This window comes from Cherax quadricarinatus, chromosome 14 (genome assembly GCF_038502225.1).
Source record: "Cherax quadricarinatus isolate ZL_2023a chromosome 14, ASM3850222v1, whole genome shotgun sequence".
Classification (NCBI taxonomy): domain Eukaryota; kingdom Metazoa; phylum Arthropoda; class Malacostraca; order Decapoda; family Parastacidae; genus Cherax; species Cherax quadricarinatus.
In genome coordinates, this window is record NC_091305.1 from 20,798,378 (window position 1) to 20,815,482 (window position 17,105).

The window sequence follows — 17,105 nt, forward strand, 5'->3', positions numbered from 1 at the left end:
AATAATTTGATGATACTTGATCAGTACGTAAGCCACCAAAATAACGATATTCACCTAGGCCTTATTAATGTAATATATAGCTAGAACATAATAGATTCATTATTTTTTTCATTCAGACTCTTGGTTCTTTTCATATTTATATATGTATACAACTCCAATGTCACTTGTTCTGCTATCTCTAGTGTTGTTCCTCAAGTAAGCTTTGAAAATTGCAGGCAGGAAAAATATGTGCACATGCTGCAAAATTAACTGGCAAAATCATACTGTTAAACACTTCCGTTTACAGATCTATGAAAGCACGACAATAAGGCCTGAGCATTGGAGCAAATTTAAGTGTAGAAATGATAGTATGTTTTTTTTTTATCTTGCAAAAAAGATATCACACCTGATAAGCTAAACACTTATGTTTTCCTCTCTGATACCACATTTAAATTCTATCTCCAGAATATAAAATTTCTCAAGAAATGAGTCATCTCATGATTTCATTGCTTATGAACCCCATAATTATTGTGATGTGCGAATTGTCTGAACATCACCTGTTTAATTTGTTGATTGACCTGTCAGTGGCAGATATAGGCAGAGATTTATACTAAAGAATTCTTTGAATAACATTACTTTTATCACAGGGAAAACTATGGAAGAGCTGAAAGAGATTATAGGGGAGGGGCTGAAACCCCCCCAAGCCCCCACTCCCTTGGCATCACCACTGTGGCAAAACAAAGGTTCTATACGATGTAATTTTGTATTTTCGGCAAAGGTTTAATATTTTTTCCATGAAATGACAGCATCCTACATTCCAAAATGTGTTGTGCCCCAGAGTAACAAACTAAAAGGTTAATTGGCCACTGACATTTGAAGTGTATATGAGTTGTGTTGGCAGTGGTGCAACTCTCCATTTATTGTTTGCTATTAAAAATATTGCCTCTTGGAAATAATTAACTTTTTAATTGTGGTGCACCAAACCAAGGTAAAGGTAAACAAAAGAAATATCTTTTTATTGAAAACCAAGTCTGTCTAACTCATGCCATTGAAGCAGAACAGTATAAATTATTATTATTATAATCATGGGGGAGCACTAAACCCGTAAGATTATACAGCGCCTGTGGGGGGGGGGACGGAAGGCATTCAGGCTCAATTCAGGGAACTGGAGCACAGATACAATTCCCTAGATCACGAGCCCCTCACCAGCATCAAGGATTATTATTATTATAATCAAGGGAGAAGCGCTAAACCTGGAGGATTATACAGCGCCTGGGGGGGGGATGTGGAAGGCATTCAGGCTTAATTCGGGGAACTGGAGCACAGATCCAATTTCCTAAATCAAGAGCCCCTCACCAACATCGAGGAACCTTCCTTGAGGGGCCAGCATCAAGGAACCTCCCTTGAGGGGAGACCATTATAAAGATCACGACTTTCTTCAAGGCCAGGGGATGTGCTGAACGTAACAAATAAAGCTCATAAAACAAAGTTTGAGTTAAACTTAATTTTCTAAGCTTTTAGGGATGGAGGTATTAGATATAAATGAATTACCTATAAATGGGTTAACCATATTTTATGAAAAAAAAAAATCATTAAAAGAAACCCTGCAAGGGATTCTGTGCAATTCAAAAAGCTCCTTTAATTGGCTTTGAACTCTGTGCTGAAAGTATCATTTTCTAACCATGGGGAAACACTAAACACATAAGAGTTATATATCACCAGGAAAATATGAGGCAATCAGATTCAATCAAAGGAAAGGGAGGGTAATAGACAGAGTTTCATTTTTTAAGGTCTCTGTTTTGATATGTTCTTTTTTCATAAACTTTGTGATGCGAATGGTATTGTTCATTTAGTGTATTTCCATTACATATGTTTCAGTGTATTTTTTGTGCATTTAATTATTACATTCATGAGGAAGCACTAAACCTGTAGGGGTCATGCAGTGCCTGGGGGAATGGAAGGCATTCATCTTGATTCAAGGAATTGGAGTACAGGTCCAATTCCTTAGATCAAGAGCCCCTCACCAACATCAGGGAACCTCCCTTTAGGGGTTGTGCTTCTAAGCAGTGAATGAATCTCCAGCTGGAAATATTTGCAGTCAGTGGAGTTCTGTAAAAAGGCCATAACCAATGCAATTGATAGTGAAATTGTTCACATACAGGTAAATGAATACATACGCTGGCCAGCACACAACCTGCCACCAGACTGTGAGGGAGTGATTCATGACTAACCGTTATTATTATTATAATCAAAAGGAAGCGCTAAACTTACCAGGGTTATACAGCGCTGCTTATGACTAACCAACTGATTCAGGAGAGGTCAAGCTGAGGTTTCTGTTTTACTTGTCCATTCACCATAGAAGCATCTTTTCTCCACAGTGGCTACTCTGGCAAGGGAAGTCCCATCCAATGTAATCTAAGGCATCAACAAAGTTAGCCTGCAGGGGCTACCTTTGGTAAGTTTTTTTTTTTTTTTCACTTTCAAAATGTTTATGACATCACATTTTATTCTAAGCCTTAGTGAATGTATGGGCATGTTGGATCCAAATTGCTAACAATTGTGCTTAGTTATGATTATAATAAAAATAATGTGAAGAATTATTATAATCAGAACCAAGTGCTAAACCCACTAGGGTCATACAGCACTGAAGGAGGGGTGTTAATGTTGCAATTTTATAACTGTAGTGTAAGCACCCCTCTGACAAGACAGTGATGGAATGAATGATTGAAGTTTTTCTTTTTCGGGCCACCTTACTTTGGTGGGAAGCAGCTGTTGTGTTAATAAAAATAAATTATTATTATTATAATCATGGGGGAGCGCTAAACCCATAGGATTATACAGCGCATGTGGGGGGGATAGGAGGTATTCAGGCTCGATTCAGGGAACCAGAACACAAATCCAATTCCCTAGATCAAGAGCCCCTCACCAGCGTCAAGGAACCTCCCTTGAGGGGAATAAAAATAAAATGTGAAGGAATTTTTTTTTTTTTTTTTATTTAATATGGGGCTTCCTACTACTTTTTCAGATATTAGCACAGGTGCTTTTGGTCCCAATCAGTAACTCGGCACCACTTTATAATTGCCATTAATGGACTTCAGTTCTTTCGTGATTATTATTATAATCAAAAAGAAGCACTAAACCTACAAGGGTTATAGTTCTTTCATGAGATCTGATCTTCTGTGTATGTGAATGATTTTTCCATAGCTTGTGCTGGTACATTCATCTTCATCAAGGCCTCACAGGCTGAGCCTCCTCATGACAATTACAGTTCTCTCTCTAAAACATGTTCTAGTGTATTACTTTCTTAAAAGGTTTTCAGTCTCACTGTTCCGATATAGTTTGCTTATTACAGCTCATCAAAATGTTAAATTTCTTATCTTACTTTTATATTGCTTTGTCATGAAAAACTTACTTTGCTTTTCTAAAAGGAGTCACAATAGGTTGAATTTAATTAAGATTTTATCCTATATTTACTGAGGACTTGACAGAAAAACTTTACTCAGTCTAAAGCTTGTCCAAACTAGACATTGGGGACAAGGTATATTTCTTTATTTCTGCAGGTACTCTTTCAAGGCTTGATGCAGTTCATCAGGGACTGCAATATTGTTAAAAATGCTATACCCCTGTGGTCATACAGCACTGCATTGGTGGGGAAAGGGGTAGAAGAGCATTAGCTGTTAGTGGAACTGAGGATTAACACAAGTGCAAAAAATACTGGTGCAGTAGGTTAATTCCAGTTACATAGTCATAATGAGTTTACATTAAAGGTGATGGGCAAGGAAGTCAGTGCAAAAAGGCTCTGGTAGATAGGACAGTCTAATACTAGTATGATAAACTGATAGTATGACCCAAAAGTCCTGCAGAAGTGCTAGGCATCTTGCCCTCATGTGTCTATATGAGTTATTCCCTGTGCAAAATCATGAGAGAGCTGCTACTCATACCCGATAGGAGTGAGAGGACATGCCTAGAAACCCAACTGCAGCTTTACGGAAAACAGTTTGTTGGGATTTTAACTGGGACCATCACTGTTACCAGTGGTCCCAAGGTCAAGAGCACTAGAAAAGTCAGATCAACCCTTTCAGGGTCCAGAAGCCAAATTTCAAAGTGCACACCAGGGTCCAAGAATTTTCAAAAATAAAAATTTTTTTTATTTTTTTCTTATGAGATGGCTGAGAATCTTTTTCGCGAATTTTGTGTCAGCGATATTTACGAATAGGCGATTTTGCTGACTTTGACTCCCATTTTAGGCCAATTACATTATTCCAGTCGACCAAATTCTTAGCTATTTCACTAGTATTACTTCTATTCTATCAATTGAGCACAAGATATCGCCAAGTCAACTGTTTCAACTACAAAATAAAGTGATCGGAAATTGGTAATTTGGCCAATTTAACACAAAGTTCAAAATATTCCAATTTCAAAATAGGGTCCAGAATATTATTATTATAATCAAAAAGAAGCGCTAAGCCACAAGGACTATACAGCAGGGTCCAGAATAAACAATGTAGGTATACCTGGCACTAAACTAACATTTCCTCTGTTCATTAGTTATGTTTTGAGGCTTTACAAATGAATTCCATTTTGATTTTTTATTCACATAATGAATTTTTACTCAAACTAAAAAATAGAAGGTTTACTGTTATGCAATATTGTAATAATTGTATAAATATCATCACCACATTTGTGAATGTATATTAGATCCACCAGCTGGTGTGTATTAGAGGTGTGAGGTCGTTTGTTTACTCTTGAACATCGGCAAAAATTTAACATTTCCGCTAGTTTGAGCTCAGTTTCAAGCCATTTCCAGTGCTAAAACCAATCAAAATCATCTCTGTTTCTGTAATATGTCTTTCCATTCTATCAAATGAGACCAAGAAATCGCAAATACAACTATAAAAAACATACGAAAAAACACTGCAAAGTCGCTGTTTTAATCGAAAAACACGGTCTCGTTTTTTTTCTCTCATTATACACTGTGCTGCAGGATTTGTTTTATGTGGTGCACACATACCACATAGATGTATTCTCTCATATCTAGGCCCATATTTACCACTCGCAGCTTATCAGAGTGAACTGAGCTCATGGCGTAGATCTACGGTTTGGACCCTGAACGTAAAGCCGTAGATCTATGGCACGGGCCCTGAAAGGGTTAAGGGACCACTTCCCAAGGATTGTGTTTGTATCTGAGGGTCCTTCCAGTTACTTCCAGTTGATAGCCTGTATGCAGTTGAACATACCTTTATTCTGGAATCACTGAGATGCTCCCTATCTTTACCTTGTTTTCATGGCCTTCATAATCTTATGACCTATATTACCACAATCATAACTAAGCATTCAACCCACTAGGGTCATACAGAGCTGTAACGCCCTATGGAGCTATTGTGGACGCTTTTAAAGCTAACGGTTTTAATCAGTGCCCCTCTACGTTCCTTAGCCCACTATCTTTCTGTTCTTGCAATTTCTTACTACTGACTCCTCCTTTTACAAATCTGTGTGGTCCATGTCTTTCCTTGTTCTTTAACTCATAGGTAGCTACCCTTGGAACTCACCATTATGATTTTTTTCTTTTTAAATATTATTGCAAAGTGAAACACAATATACACTAGTAACATTTAATCAGTATAGTTTTCTTTTATAAAATATTTAGAATCTGCAGGTGACAGATTTAAAATGCAACCAAAACAGTAAGTGGACTTAGAAATCTGAAAAGAACAAAGCATAAACTGACCTGTGACCCTCAAGTAAAATTCAAAATATGAAATTCACTTGAATTTTCAGTAATCATGCTAAGATCTCTTCACATGTGCAACCACAAATGCGGACGACAGAAGCACTGTCACTGAGAGTGAAAAATACCTAATCAAGCAAGATACAAATACAACTAATGCAAATTTATAACTAAATGATATTTAGGTCTTCCATTCCCAGTGGCCATCAGTGCTTCAACATTGTAAGGCATCCATGTGATTGTAAGTGCATCTTAATTCACTAGAGCATTGCAAGAGTAAGGATATATGAATAGATAACAGTATCTGAATTAAAGTAGGAACATTAATGACTGACCATTTTATTAACAGGTCTGCAATTTTGTAAATTCATTCTGGTTTTATATAAAGTCTTATAAAACATTCTGACTATTCACATCATGGTAAATAATTTTAATTACAGCATAAAGGCACTCAAATGATTACAAACAATCAAAACTGATGTATCAACAAGCTCTTAAGATGAATACCCTTATTAGTTCCACCTAAACCTAAATCAATGAGCAGAATTATTTTAAACTAATTTTCATTGTTTCTATAGAAATTTTTCTTGATGGAATACTTTCAAGCACCAAATAGACATTAGTCACATCTTAAGCTAAATAATCAGTTAGTTGTGCGCAAGATAGTCACAAGACTGACATTATCTGAAGTAACAGTTCATTACACAGTGTATGGCAGGGACATGCCTGGTTTAATATTGCACGTCTACTACTCCAGAAAAGCAGTCTGTACTAATTACTTATATTTAAATTAAGACCAAGACAAAAGTTCTGAAGCATTTCCTAAGATGATAGATACTACTGAATTAGATACCTATACTATCCATAAAGTTATTTAAATTTAGCCATTATATTCCATAGATTTTTAATTTACAGCAAATTATATAGATATGGCAGTGTTTCCCTGAATATATCAGGCGACATAAGAATAAATTAATCCCGCAACTGTAAGTGTAAATATATAAATCCCTGGACTTTCAATACATGGCGTATTGTGCAGACACACAAAAGCATCAGCACATGTGGGTGGAACAAAAATGCCTCGACTAGCTACTGGTCTAGAAAACTTTGCATAATTACTGTACATACTATCAAAATAATTTTTTCTGCATTACATTAAAGTCTTGGTTATTAACATAAAATAGCATCTTTGATGTGAGTTTGCATACAGCTCTCCTGCATAAAGGAAGACAACTGTTTTGGCACAATTTAAAGCAAATTCTGGACAGTTACCTGGTACAACTATCATGAGTGACCACCTTTTGTGATAGACTGAGGTGCTCCTATATGACAAGTTTTAAGTCATGTTCAGTTTGATAAATGTGGCAAGGTGAACATGTAATAAGCACTATGGATCAAGTCATTTGTTGAGGACTAACTTATGATACAAAGCATTACCAGGAAATCCCTTGAAAATAAAATCATATATTTTAATTTTCCACATTATTTTTTAATTAATTCTTTCTACCATTTCACCAGTTTAGAGATCACTGTAACTAATTACTTTAGTTTGCCAGCTGTAAATATTTCAAAATATTTACGGGCATTAGTTACACAATATTAAGGCAGTGTGTACTGTATTCAGTTACAATAGAACAAAACTGATTAGAAATCAATGCATAAGATATTATATAACCTCAGTTACCTTATATCCTCTTCAATGATCAATAAACACCTGAGAATATTTAGCAACACTGAATGCAAACATGAGTGGCCTTGGAGATTAAGGAGGAAGACAATTCCTCTTGTATGCACTGTGTGTACAGTACACTCTTATTCTTTCCAGATGTTCAACTGCAACTTATGCACATAACCTTCACTTAACTGACAGTTGATTTTAAGCCCAATGGTTTTTTACTATACCTACTTTCAAGTCCAAATATAGTCAGGTCTTACCACTTTTCACTTGTCATACACTAGAAAATGCTCTTTTTAATATACATCAGACTTCTTTGGGTATTCACCTCCCATCCATGTCTTTTACAATTAAAATGACTGAGAGATTACTTATTACTGTAGATATTTGTAGTTACCATTCAAGGGGGTGCCTTGATACTGAAGGACTTTTGATCCAAGGTATCAGAGTTACCCTCTCCTTCTTTGAATCAAACCTATTTACCTCCCATTTGAATGCTATATAATTTTGGGGGGTTTAGTACTTCCCTATTAATATAACACCTTATGTAGTTACAATTACAATTGTCACTCAATTTGTGAGTTAATTTCTATTATCCGTTTTGCCTAATTTACCTCCTGGTTCAGATTTAAAAATATCTTCCCTGTTTTCTCTCATACCTTTATTAGCTCTTGTGGTTATATTTTATCTTTCTCCTAACAATGAGAGCAATCCAATGCTTTCAGTCTTGAGTAAATACAGTATAATTATTGCACCTATTTTAAATTATCTATTTGTGGCTACAGGAATAAAGGAATATTTATTGTATATCATCTTCATTATTAAAATAAAATTTAAAATTTAGAGATAATTGAACTGCCTACCAATAGTTGCAATAGATGTCATGATGTACATGATTACATATTTGCAGTTGTAGAGAAGTTTTATGCTAACAGCTATTGTACTGTCCCATCTTTAGTGTGTAGTTTATCTCCTATTTTGTTTCCAGTAGTGTAGCTGTAGCAAACATTACCTCCTCCTGGATCCCATTCACATTACTTCCTCCTGGATCCCATTCACTATTTGTTAAGAAATATACTCGAGTATCCTTTCAATGTTACTTTTTTTGGTATATAATTGTGATCTTTCTGTTTTGCCATGTATGCAAGTAGTATCACTGGTACTGTTACTATTTACAACATGCTATTGCAAAATAAATGTAATATTACTCTTACTGGTCTTACAAAATTATATAGCAATATGAAGGCAAACACTTCATGCACAAGCATTGATTATCTTGGCCAATGGGAAAATAAAAATATAAGGTAATTAATATCCATAAAAATTACATATATGATGTTGGTAAAGATTTACAGCTACTGATATTTTTTAAGTGATGGAAATAATGATTATGTATTTTAACAAAGCATTCAGTTTTTTCATTAAAATAAAAAACTTAATATATTTTTTAGCCAAAGTAAATTAATTCTTTTCAGTTATATTTAGTATTCAGAAATTCTACCCTATGATAAATTGTGCAAAATATTTATTTTTGGTAGGTATTCTGACACAAATATAGAATAATTTCTGCATGATATACATTACTAAAAATGTTTAGCAAATATATATTTAATATTGATACCATGGTTGTTTGCGGACCCATCGTAGCCTAATTCCAGCATCTGTGCGAATCTTGATTGATGCAGCTTCAGCAGCACGCACAGTCTCCTTTACTGATTGCATGAGATTCTGTGCATTACCCACCAACATCTCTGTAGCTTCTTGGTCTTCTTCTGAGCCTATCAAAAGATAAATATTAATACCTCTTTGTTGAAAAATATTTATAAATAATGCATAACTTCATGCCAGTCTTTAACAGATATTCTTTAAATGGGCCTGAAACTGAGTTACCCCCAAAAATATTTATTAAATGTATGGTACTAATATTGTAAGTTTAAAAATTTTAACTTTTCATTCTATTCCTTCATTATTTTAAACTGCATATAATTTATAATAATTATTACAAAAACTGCAAATCTAATTAATGAATATTATATATTATATTCAAAAATGTGCTAAACCCATATGGATCAGAAAGAACAGACGTTCAAGTCTTGAGGTCAGTACTAGGTACCGGTGGAAGTGAAGGTTAAAGGTGCAAAATTAAGATCCTGGTTGGTATGCTAGGTTAGTTTGTTCAAAATCATAGAGGGAGTCTGCCAGAGATGAAATTTACTGCAGGAGGGCAGTTAAATAACTGCATCAGGGCATTCAAAAATGTCAAAAGTAAATTCTGCATGCTGTCTGATAGGATGGTCTATTAATAAATGGTGAATTAGTAGAGCTACCCATGCCTAACAGCACTGGGAAGATGATGGCCAGGAATTTGTTTAAAGGAAAACAATTTGTCCTCAAATTCAGACCATTTTTATTAGATTTTGCTGTCAAAGCAGCTAGTTTTTTTGGACATCCCATATCCGTCCTATGGACGGTAGCATAGGAGCATATGGATGCACAAAAGGCCTAGGACTAGGCCCCAAAAAGGTTAAGAAGAGTACATCTGGACTTACATCTACAACTGACTTATCTGTTGCAAACAAATTTAGGAAATCTGCTTAATATGTCTGGTAACTTATTTTAATTAATAAGATATCCTGACATCTTTCTTTTTTCAACAAACAGGCCACATCCCACTGAGGCAGGGTGGCCCAAAAGGAAAAACGAAAGTATATCTTGACACATCACATAGATTATTATACTACCGTCTCTATATCCTCAACAAGTGGACAATTAAGCACATAGTGTACACCACCATATGAGAATGTGACTGAAAATGTTTAAGGAAATGAGTGTAGCAGATATGTGGGTCTTCAAGCCTCTCTGCCTTTTGTGCATATGATCAGCCAATTGTTGTTGCATTGTAGGTGAAGCTGGGTCCATGGTCAAGGTCATGCAAGGGTCAAACATATCAAAACACCAGAATCAAATAAGGATTGCTCAAAAGTAATTCCAAGCTCTGAAGAGGAACAATGCCATGCAGGGGTCGGTAGAGGTTGCTGCAGTCACTTAGGAACAAAGAGAATAAACAAATTTCTCAAATACCATTAGGTAAAAACAGAGAATGGGGGATAGCTATGAAAAGAAACTACATATCCATCCTCAACCCTGGTCATCTCTGCTGCAACAGGTCGTGCTGTTGTTCCTTGGAAACCATCTCTTACCCTATCTTGTGCACAATACCAGAATGGCACCTCCAAGAGTGACTTAGCAAGGCTAGCAAAATTGCCTGTGTAGACAAGAACACTAATTGCAAAAATGGCAGAGGGCAAATTGGAAAAAATACCAAGAGTCATGCACTTTCAGTTGCTATTCCTGGATCCACTAGGCAACCTCCAGTAATATTCCTCCAGAAGCCCTACTAAATGGCAAACCAGTGTCTTATTAGAGTCATGCCCTAAGATAATACAATTTCCATCAGGTGGAGTGATAAAGCCACTGCCATATTACAACAGAAGCTACATTAGAACAGGATTAATAGTGATCCTTTCTAATTGCATCTAGGAGCTGAATTTCACAAAAAGGGGAAACATCCCCATTAATGAAGCCAAAAGGAGAAGGAGAATTGGGGTAATGGGGTAATGTCCCATGATGCCAAGCAAGACAGAAGACCATGCTGAACAAATGTGCTACATGCTGCCCACCCTCATAATTCAGTTTTAGGATAAACAGAATCATAAAATGCTACAATAAATCTCTCTCTCAATTTAGTGTAGCACTTGTACTTCATCAGTTTGTTGGGATTAGCACTTTGAATATAATAATATAAATATGTTAGTTTGTTAGGGTTAAGGCCTATCAGCTGCATGTGGGTCATTTAGCTGCCAAGTCATCAGTACAGAAACATTAGGAATACTGTAAAATATATATTTTAGTGTGTATACACAGAGTTGCTTGTGTCCGACAGGCAGAGTGGTGGTCACTCAGGCGAGTGACTACCTTACTGGAAGTTCTCCCAGCTCACTTTAGCTCCAACTAATCCTACTGAGGTCACAACTATAATAAATTCACTGAAAAACAAGACAGGAAACCTAACTAATTTACTGCCACTAATGTACAAAAAAGCAGCTCATGTACTCTAGAAACTGGAACTTTCCCGACAACACTTAAGACAGATAGCAAGGGTTACCCCAATACACAAAAGGAAGCAATCCAACTAAGGTAAATGACTATAGGCCAATATCCAACTTGCCATTATCTAAAATCTTAGAAAAAATAATTCATACGTGAGTACTCCTTGCTAGTGTCTCAAAATATACTCATGCCCTGCCAGTTTGGTTTTAGACCCCCCTCAAAAGTACAAACGATGCAATTATAAAAATGCCTGAACTGCTTTATGCAGTTCTTGAAAATAATGAATATCCTCTGTACCTCTTCACAGACCTGCAGAAAGCATCTGATATGGTGAACTGCAACATCCAGCATCTTAAACTAAGAACACGCTTCCTCAGGGACTCGTGAAATTCCTTTGGTTAGTTTGCCTTATCCTTATGCAAAACTTCATTACCACATCTGCAGTATCCACATTAACCTCTTCCAGGCATGTACATCCAGAAGCTACATTGAACATTTTGGCATCAGAGGTCATGCTCTTGCATATTTTAAGTCTTTGTAACAGACACCGGTATGTTTCCATCAATGGCGTAACCTTGTCAACTTGGTCTGTTGTCATAGGAATGCCTCATGGCAGTGTTCTTGGCCCTTTGCTCTTTCTCATGTACAGTAATGATCTCCCCAACACATTTCATCTCTTTGAACCTGTTCTGTTTACAGAAGACACAACTTTTGTCATCTACTCAAATCTGACTTCTTTCAACAACAATTAATGAGGAAGTCCAAAAAATATCTACAAGGATGCATTACACAAATAACCTGTACATAGAAGAGAGGAGCTTACGGCAGGTTATTTGTGTATTGTTCCAGTCACAGTACTGTGCCTTTTTTTGTTATCTACAAGGATGACTAGCAATAAACTCACTATTAATACTGATAAACCCATCTACATGATGTCTGGAAACAGAGTTACAAATATCCAACTAAACAATGATTAGCAGTTCTTCCAGTACAAGACAAACCAAGTGAAAATTCTTAGGTCTGCACCTCGAGGTGCAACACATAACTAAGAAGGTCCCCAAAACAATAGGCATCTCTTCAAGATACTGTATACCTCAAACAGTATTACTTACATTGTACTACTCTCTAATCTATCCTTATTTCACCTATGGTATTTGTGCCTAGAATCTACTATGTCAAATTGCCTAAAACCAATAACAACAACAAAAAGTCACTGTGAACGATTACCCTATTGAGTGCCAGACAACACACTTCCCCATTCTTCAAAAGCTTACAATTACTTAATATACACAATATGCACTCATACTACCAACTAAATAAAGAGAAAAGAGGAGGAGTAGGAGAAGAGAGGAGGAGGAGAAACAAAGAAAAGAGAAGCAAGGAAGAAGAGAGAAGAAAGGAAGAAGAAAGAAGAAAGAAGAAAGGAAGAAGAGAGAAGAAAAGAAGAAGAAAGGAAGAAGAGAGAAGAAAAGAAGAAGAGTGGGGAGAGTTGAGGGTCAATTAATTCCAATATAAATTCTTCTCTGAACCTTCTCCCTTGAAAGCTACAACAGAACACACAATCATAGCACAAGACAAAAATAAACTCTGACATCCCCCATGTCTGACTCAACCTGTGTAAAAACTCAGTATGCATAAAAGGCCCCAAGATTCAGAACTCCCTGTCTGAAGCATCAAATGGTCCCCTATCTGCCAGCTGATTCAGAGATACATATTGTTAAAAAGTACCTCATCTCCTTATTGTAATCTAGACAGTAATACACTATGTCAAACAAAACCAGCTTTCATCCAGTTCTGTCCCCATTCTTCCAGCCTTCCTTCAACTCCCACACATAATTCACTACATAACTTGTCCCATTTTATCTGTACTGTAATCTAAGAAACTTGCTGTATCTTCTTTGTCTCTACTCAATCACTCCATGAAACTGAAGTTCACTGAGTTTATATATGCAATTCTTCTGCAACTGACCACTTGTCATTAACTATCTTTCTTAGTACACTTATGGTTTTTAGCAAACTTCACAAAAATCCTACACAATCAGCATGTTCTTAAGTAGCACGTAAGCCTTATGATTAGTTGCCTGACATGCATTGCATAATCAGTGGTACTCTTTTGTGCCTACTACTGTACCAATACATTTAATTACATTATTTGCATGGCTCAAAGAAATAAACACTTATTATTAGAATTTATCACCAATGAACATCATCTTGCTGTAAATTGCCCATTGGAAAACATTGTTGATAATAATTTTTCAATCTTTTTACTGGGGGGGCTTTCTTGCTTAACGTGGTATTGTTAACAAAGGATGATATAAAGCTGTGGCTAATGTTTTTATCTATGTCTGCTATGAGTATATGAAACAGTTAAAGTGTCAGGCTGGATGTGCCATGGTGTATTGAATTTTTGCTGAGTAAACAAAAAAAAAAAATAGTCTTGGTAATCACTCTTCGTAATCTTTTAGAAATCTGAATATCCATTTCCCTATTTTTTGTTATATCTACTGAAATCGTTTTATGGACAATCACTCCATGGTATCTTTCGTAAAATTTGTATAGACTCTTTCTGCATTTTGTTTTCCTTTCCTCAATAATTTAGTCTCTAATATTTTTTAGAGATAGAATATCATACCTATCCAATACGTATCTTGATTTGGGTTGTGCAGCTTGAGTTTTCCCATAAAATAAGTAAATTGGTGTCTGGGCATCCTTTCAAACATATATGATGTGTAATGTTAAACCTACTGGTTTGTAATGTTTTGCCAGCATTTTGCTGCCTCTTTTGTGAAGACTGGCTATGCACATTTTAGAATCTGGGATTATACCTAAATCTAAGCTCATCCTAAGAACACAGTACATGTATAAGTGATATTTTTCATTTCCCTATAAATACAGCAATCCAGGAACTAGGCCCAGGCATGGACATGTTGTCTATTACAGAGTCCAGATGGGTAGGTGGCCTGGGAAATGGACAGCTGGCATATGACCTTGTTTCTAGGGGGCTACCAGACACTGTTGGTGGAATTATTATTATTATAATCAAAAAGAAGCGCTAAGCCACAAGGGCTATACAGCGCTGCAGGGTAGGGAAGGAAGCGAGGGTATTGGATGGCAGAAGGGAGGAGGGATGATCAGCAGGTTACAGAAAACAGCGGGGCAGGGGATAGTACGGGGGTAGAGGGTAGCAAGAGATTGAAGTAGAAAGGGCTGAAGGTATCAGAATTTGTGAAGTAAGTCAGTTGTTGTCAAAAAGTCAATGAGAGAGTCCGGATGAAAGGTGGGTCCATCAGCGAGAAGGGAAGGTAAAGAGAGAGTAGCGGAGCGAAGATGACGACAGAGGTAAATTCTGAGTGCTCGTTGATAAAGTGGGCAGTCGAACAGAATGTGGCTGACTGATAATGGAGCTTGGCAATTCTCACAGAGAGGAGCAGGACGCCTCTCCATGAGATATCCATGAATAAGACGAGTATGGCCAATGCGAAGACGGGAGAGAGTAGTCTCCCAACTTCGACACTGGTGATAAGAAGACGGCCAGTAACCTATACTTGGTTTAATAGATTGAAGTTTGTTGCCGAGCATAGTAGACCAACGTTGTTGCCAACGGGTGTGAAGGTGGGAAGATATTGCAGCAAAATAGTCCGTAAATGGAATACCTCTATAAGAAACTGGTAGGTCATGTACTGCTGACCGCGCAGCAGTGTCTGCCTGTTCATTGCCCTGTACGTCAACATGACCAGGGACCCAACAAAAAACAATATCTTTATGCTTGGTAAAGATGCGGCGTAGCCAAAGTTGGATACGGAGGACTAAGGGGTGAGGTGTATCAAATTTTTGTATAGCCTGTAAAGCACTAAGGGAGTCTGAGACAACCACAAATGATGACACAGGCATAGATGCAATACGGATAAGTGCTGTAAGGATGGCATACAATTCAGCAGTAAAAATACTAGCCGAAGATAGTAAATGCCCTTGTACGATGCTGTCCGGAAACACTGCTGCGAATCCTACGCCGTCAGAAGACTTAGAGCCATCTGTGTACACGGCAATGGCATGAGAATGAGAGTGAAAGTGGTCAAGAAAAAGAGAGCGGGAAGCGACCGTAGACAGTTGGGCTTTCGAGCAAGGGAGGGAGAAAGAACAGACTCGAACAGCTGGAACTTCCCAGGGGGGTAGGGAAAAGTGAGATGCTACATGTACATAGAAAGGTGGTAGTTGAAGAGAAGACAAGAGCGAATGAAGGCGAAGAGAGAAGGGATGGAGTAAACAGGGGCGGCGAACAAATAAAGAATGTCTACTAATATCAGTGACCATTCTATAAATGGAAGGATTGCGGAGATCATGAGAGCGTACATAGTAGCGCAGGCAATGGGCATCACGGCGATCGGATAAGGATGGAACGTTCGCTTCTGTATAGAGGCTCTCGACAGGGGAAGAGCGAAAAGCACCAAGGCATAAACGTAATCCTTGGTGATGAATGGGGTTAAGGCTAGAGAGAGTAGCAGGAGATGCCGCTGAATAGATCTGGTCACCATAATCAAGTTTCCATAAAATAAGGGTGGAATGTAGGCGGAGGAGGGTTCGACGATCAGCTCCCCATGAAAGATGAGCAAGGGTTTTAAGAAGGTTCAGCCGGCTGTGACAAGTTGCCTTCAGAGAGGTAATGTGAGGTTTCCAGGATAACCTACGATCAAAGAGGAGGCCCAGAAACTTGACTGTATCACGTTCAGGGATACGGGAGCCATAGAGGTACAAAGGATGATCAGAGATGACAGAGCGTCTAGTGAAAGTAATTTGGTGGGTTTTAGTGCTGGAAAATTTAAACCCACGTGTGGTGGCCCAATTGGAAACACGGTCGACTGCATGTTGGAGAGAAACTGTAATTAGGTGACAGTCAGCGCCTGCACAGGCAATAGCGAAGTCATCAACATAGAGTGATGACCAAATATTTGATGGAAGACTAGAGGCCAAATCATTAATAGCAAGGAGAAAAAGTGTTGTGCTCAGAACACATCCGTGGGGGACACCTTCAGCTTGGATAAAGTCCGGGGAGAGCACATTATTAACCCGAACACGGAAATGCCTGTCAGTTAAAAAGTTCTTAAGGAAGGATGGTAGATTGCCTCGAAGGCCTAAGGAGTGGGCTTGGGCTAAAATATTATACCTCCAAGTTGTGTCATATGTCTTCTCAAGGTCAAAAAATATGGCAATAACTGAGTGGTTATTCGCAAAGGCATTACGAACATACGTATCCAAGCGTAGTAAGGGGTCTATGGTAGAACGTCCCTTACGAAAGCCATATTGACGAGTGGAGAGACTGTTATGTCTCTCTAAATACCACACTAAACGTCTATTTACTAGGCGTTCCATTACTTTGCAAACTGCACTGGTAAGAGCAATGGGATGATAGTGGGAGGTTTCATGTCCCGTAGTGCCTGGTTTGCGGAAAGGGAGAACAATGGCGGATTTCCACAGCTGTGGAAGAACTCCTTGTGACCAAATAAGATTGTAAAGGCGTAATAGGACTGCAAGGGCTGACTGATGTAAATGTTGTAGCATACGAATATGAATGTCGTCGGGCCCAGCTGCCGATGATCGGCAAGCTGAGAGTGTTGC

General features: G+C 37.6%; 1 protein-coding gene across 21 annotated transcripts in view; it reads right to left on the reverse strand.

Moving 5' to 3' along the window:
• Positions 1 to 5,577: 5,577 nt before the first annotated feature.
• LOC128695868 (vinculin-like) overlaps positions 5,578 to 17,105 on the reverse strand; it is a gene marked incomplete at its 5' end in the record, with an annotated part of 191,280 nt that continues 179,752 nt past the window's right edge. For all 21 annotated transcript variants that reach the window (XM_070084918.1, XM_070084917.1, XM_070084912.1 and 18 more), the window contains 1 exon segment: positions 5,578 to 9,160. In XM_070084918.1, coding sequence (XP_069941019.1) covers positions 8,991 to 9,160 — 170 coding nt within the window.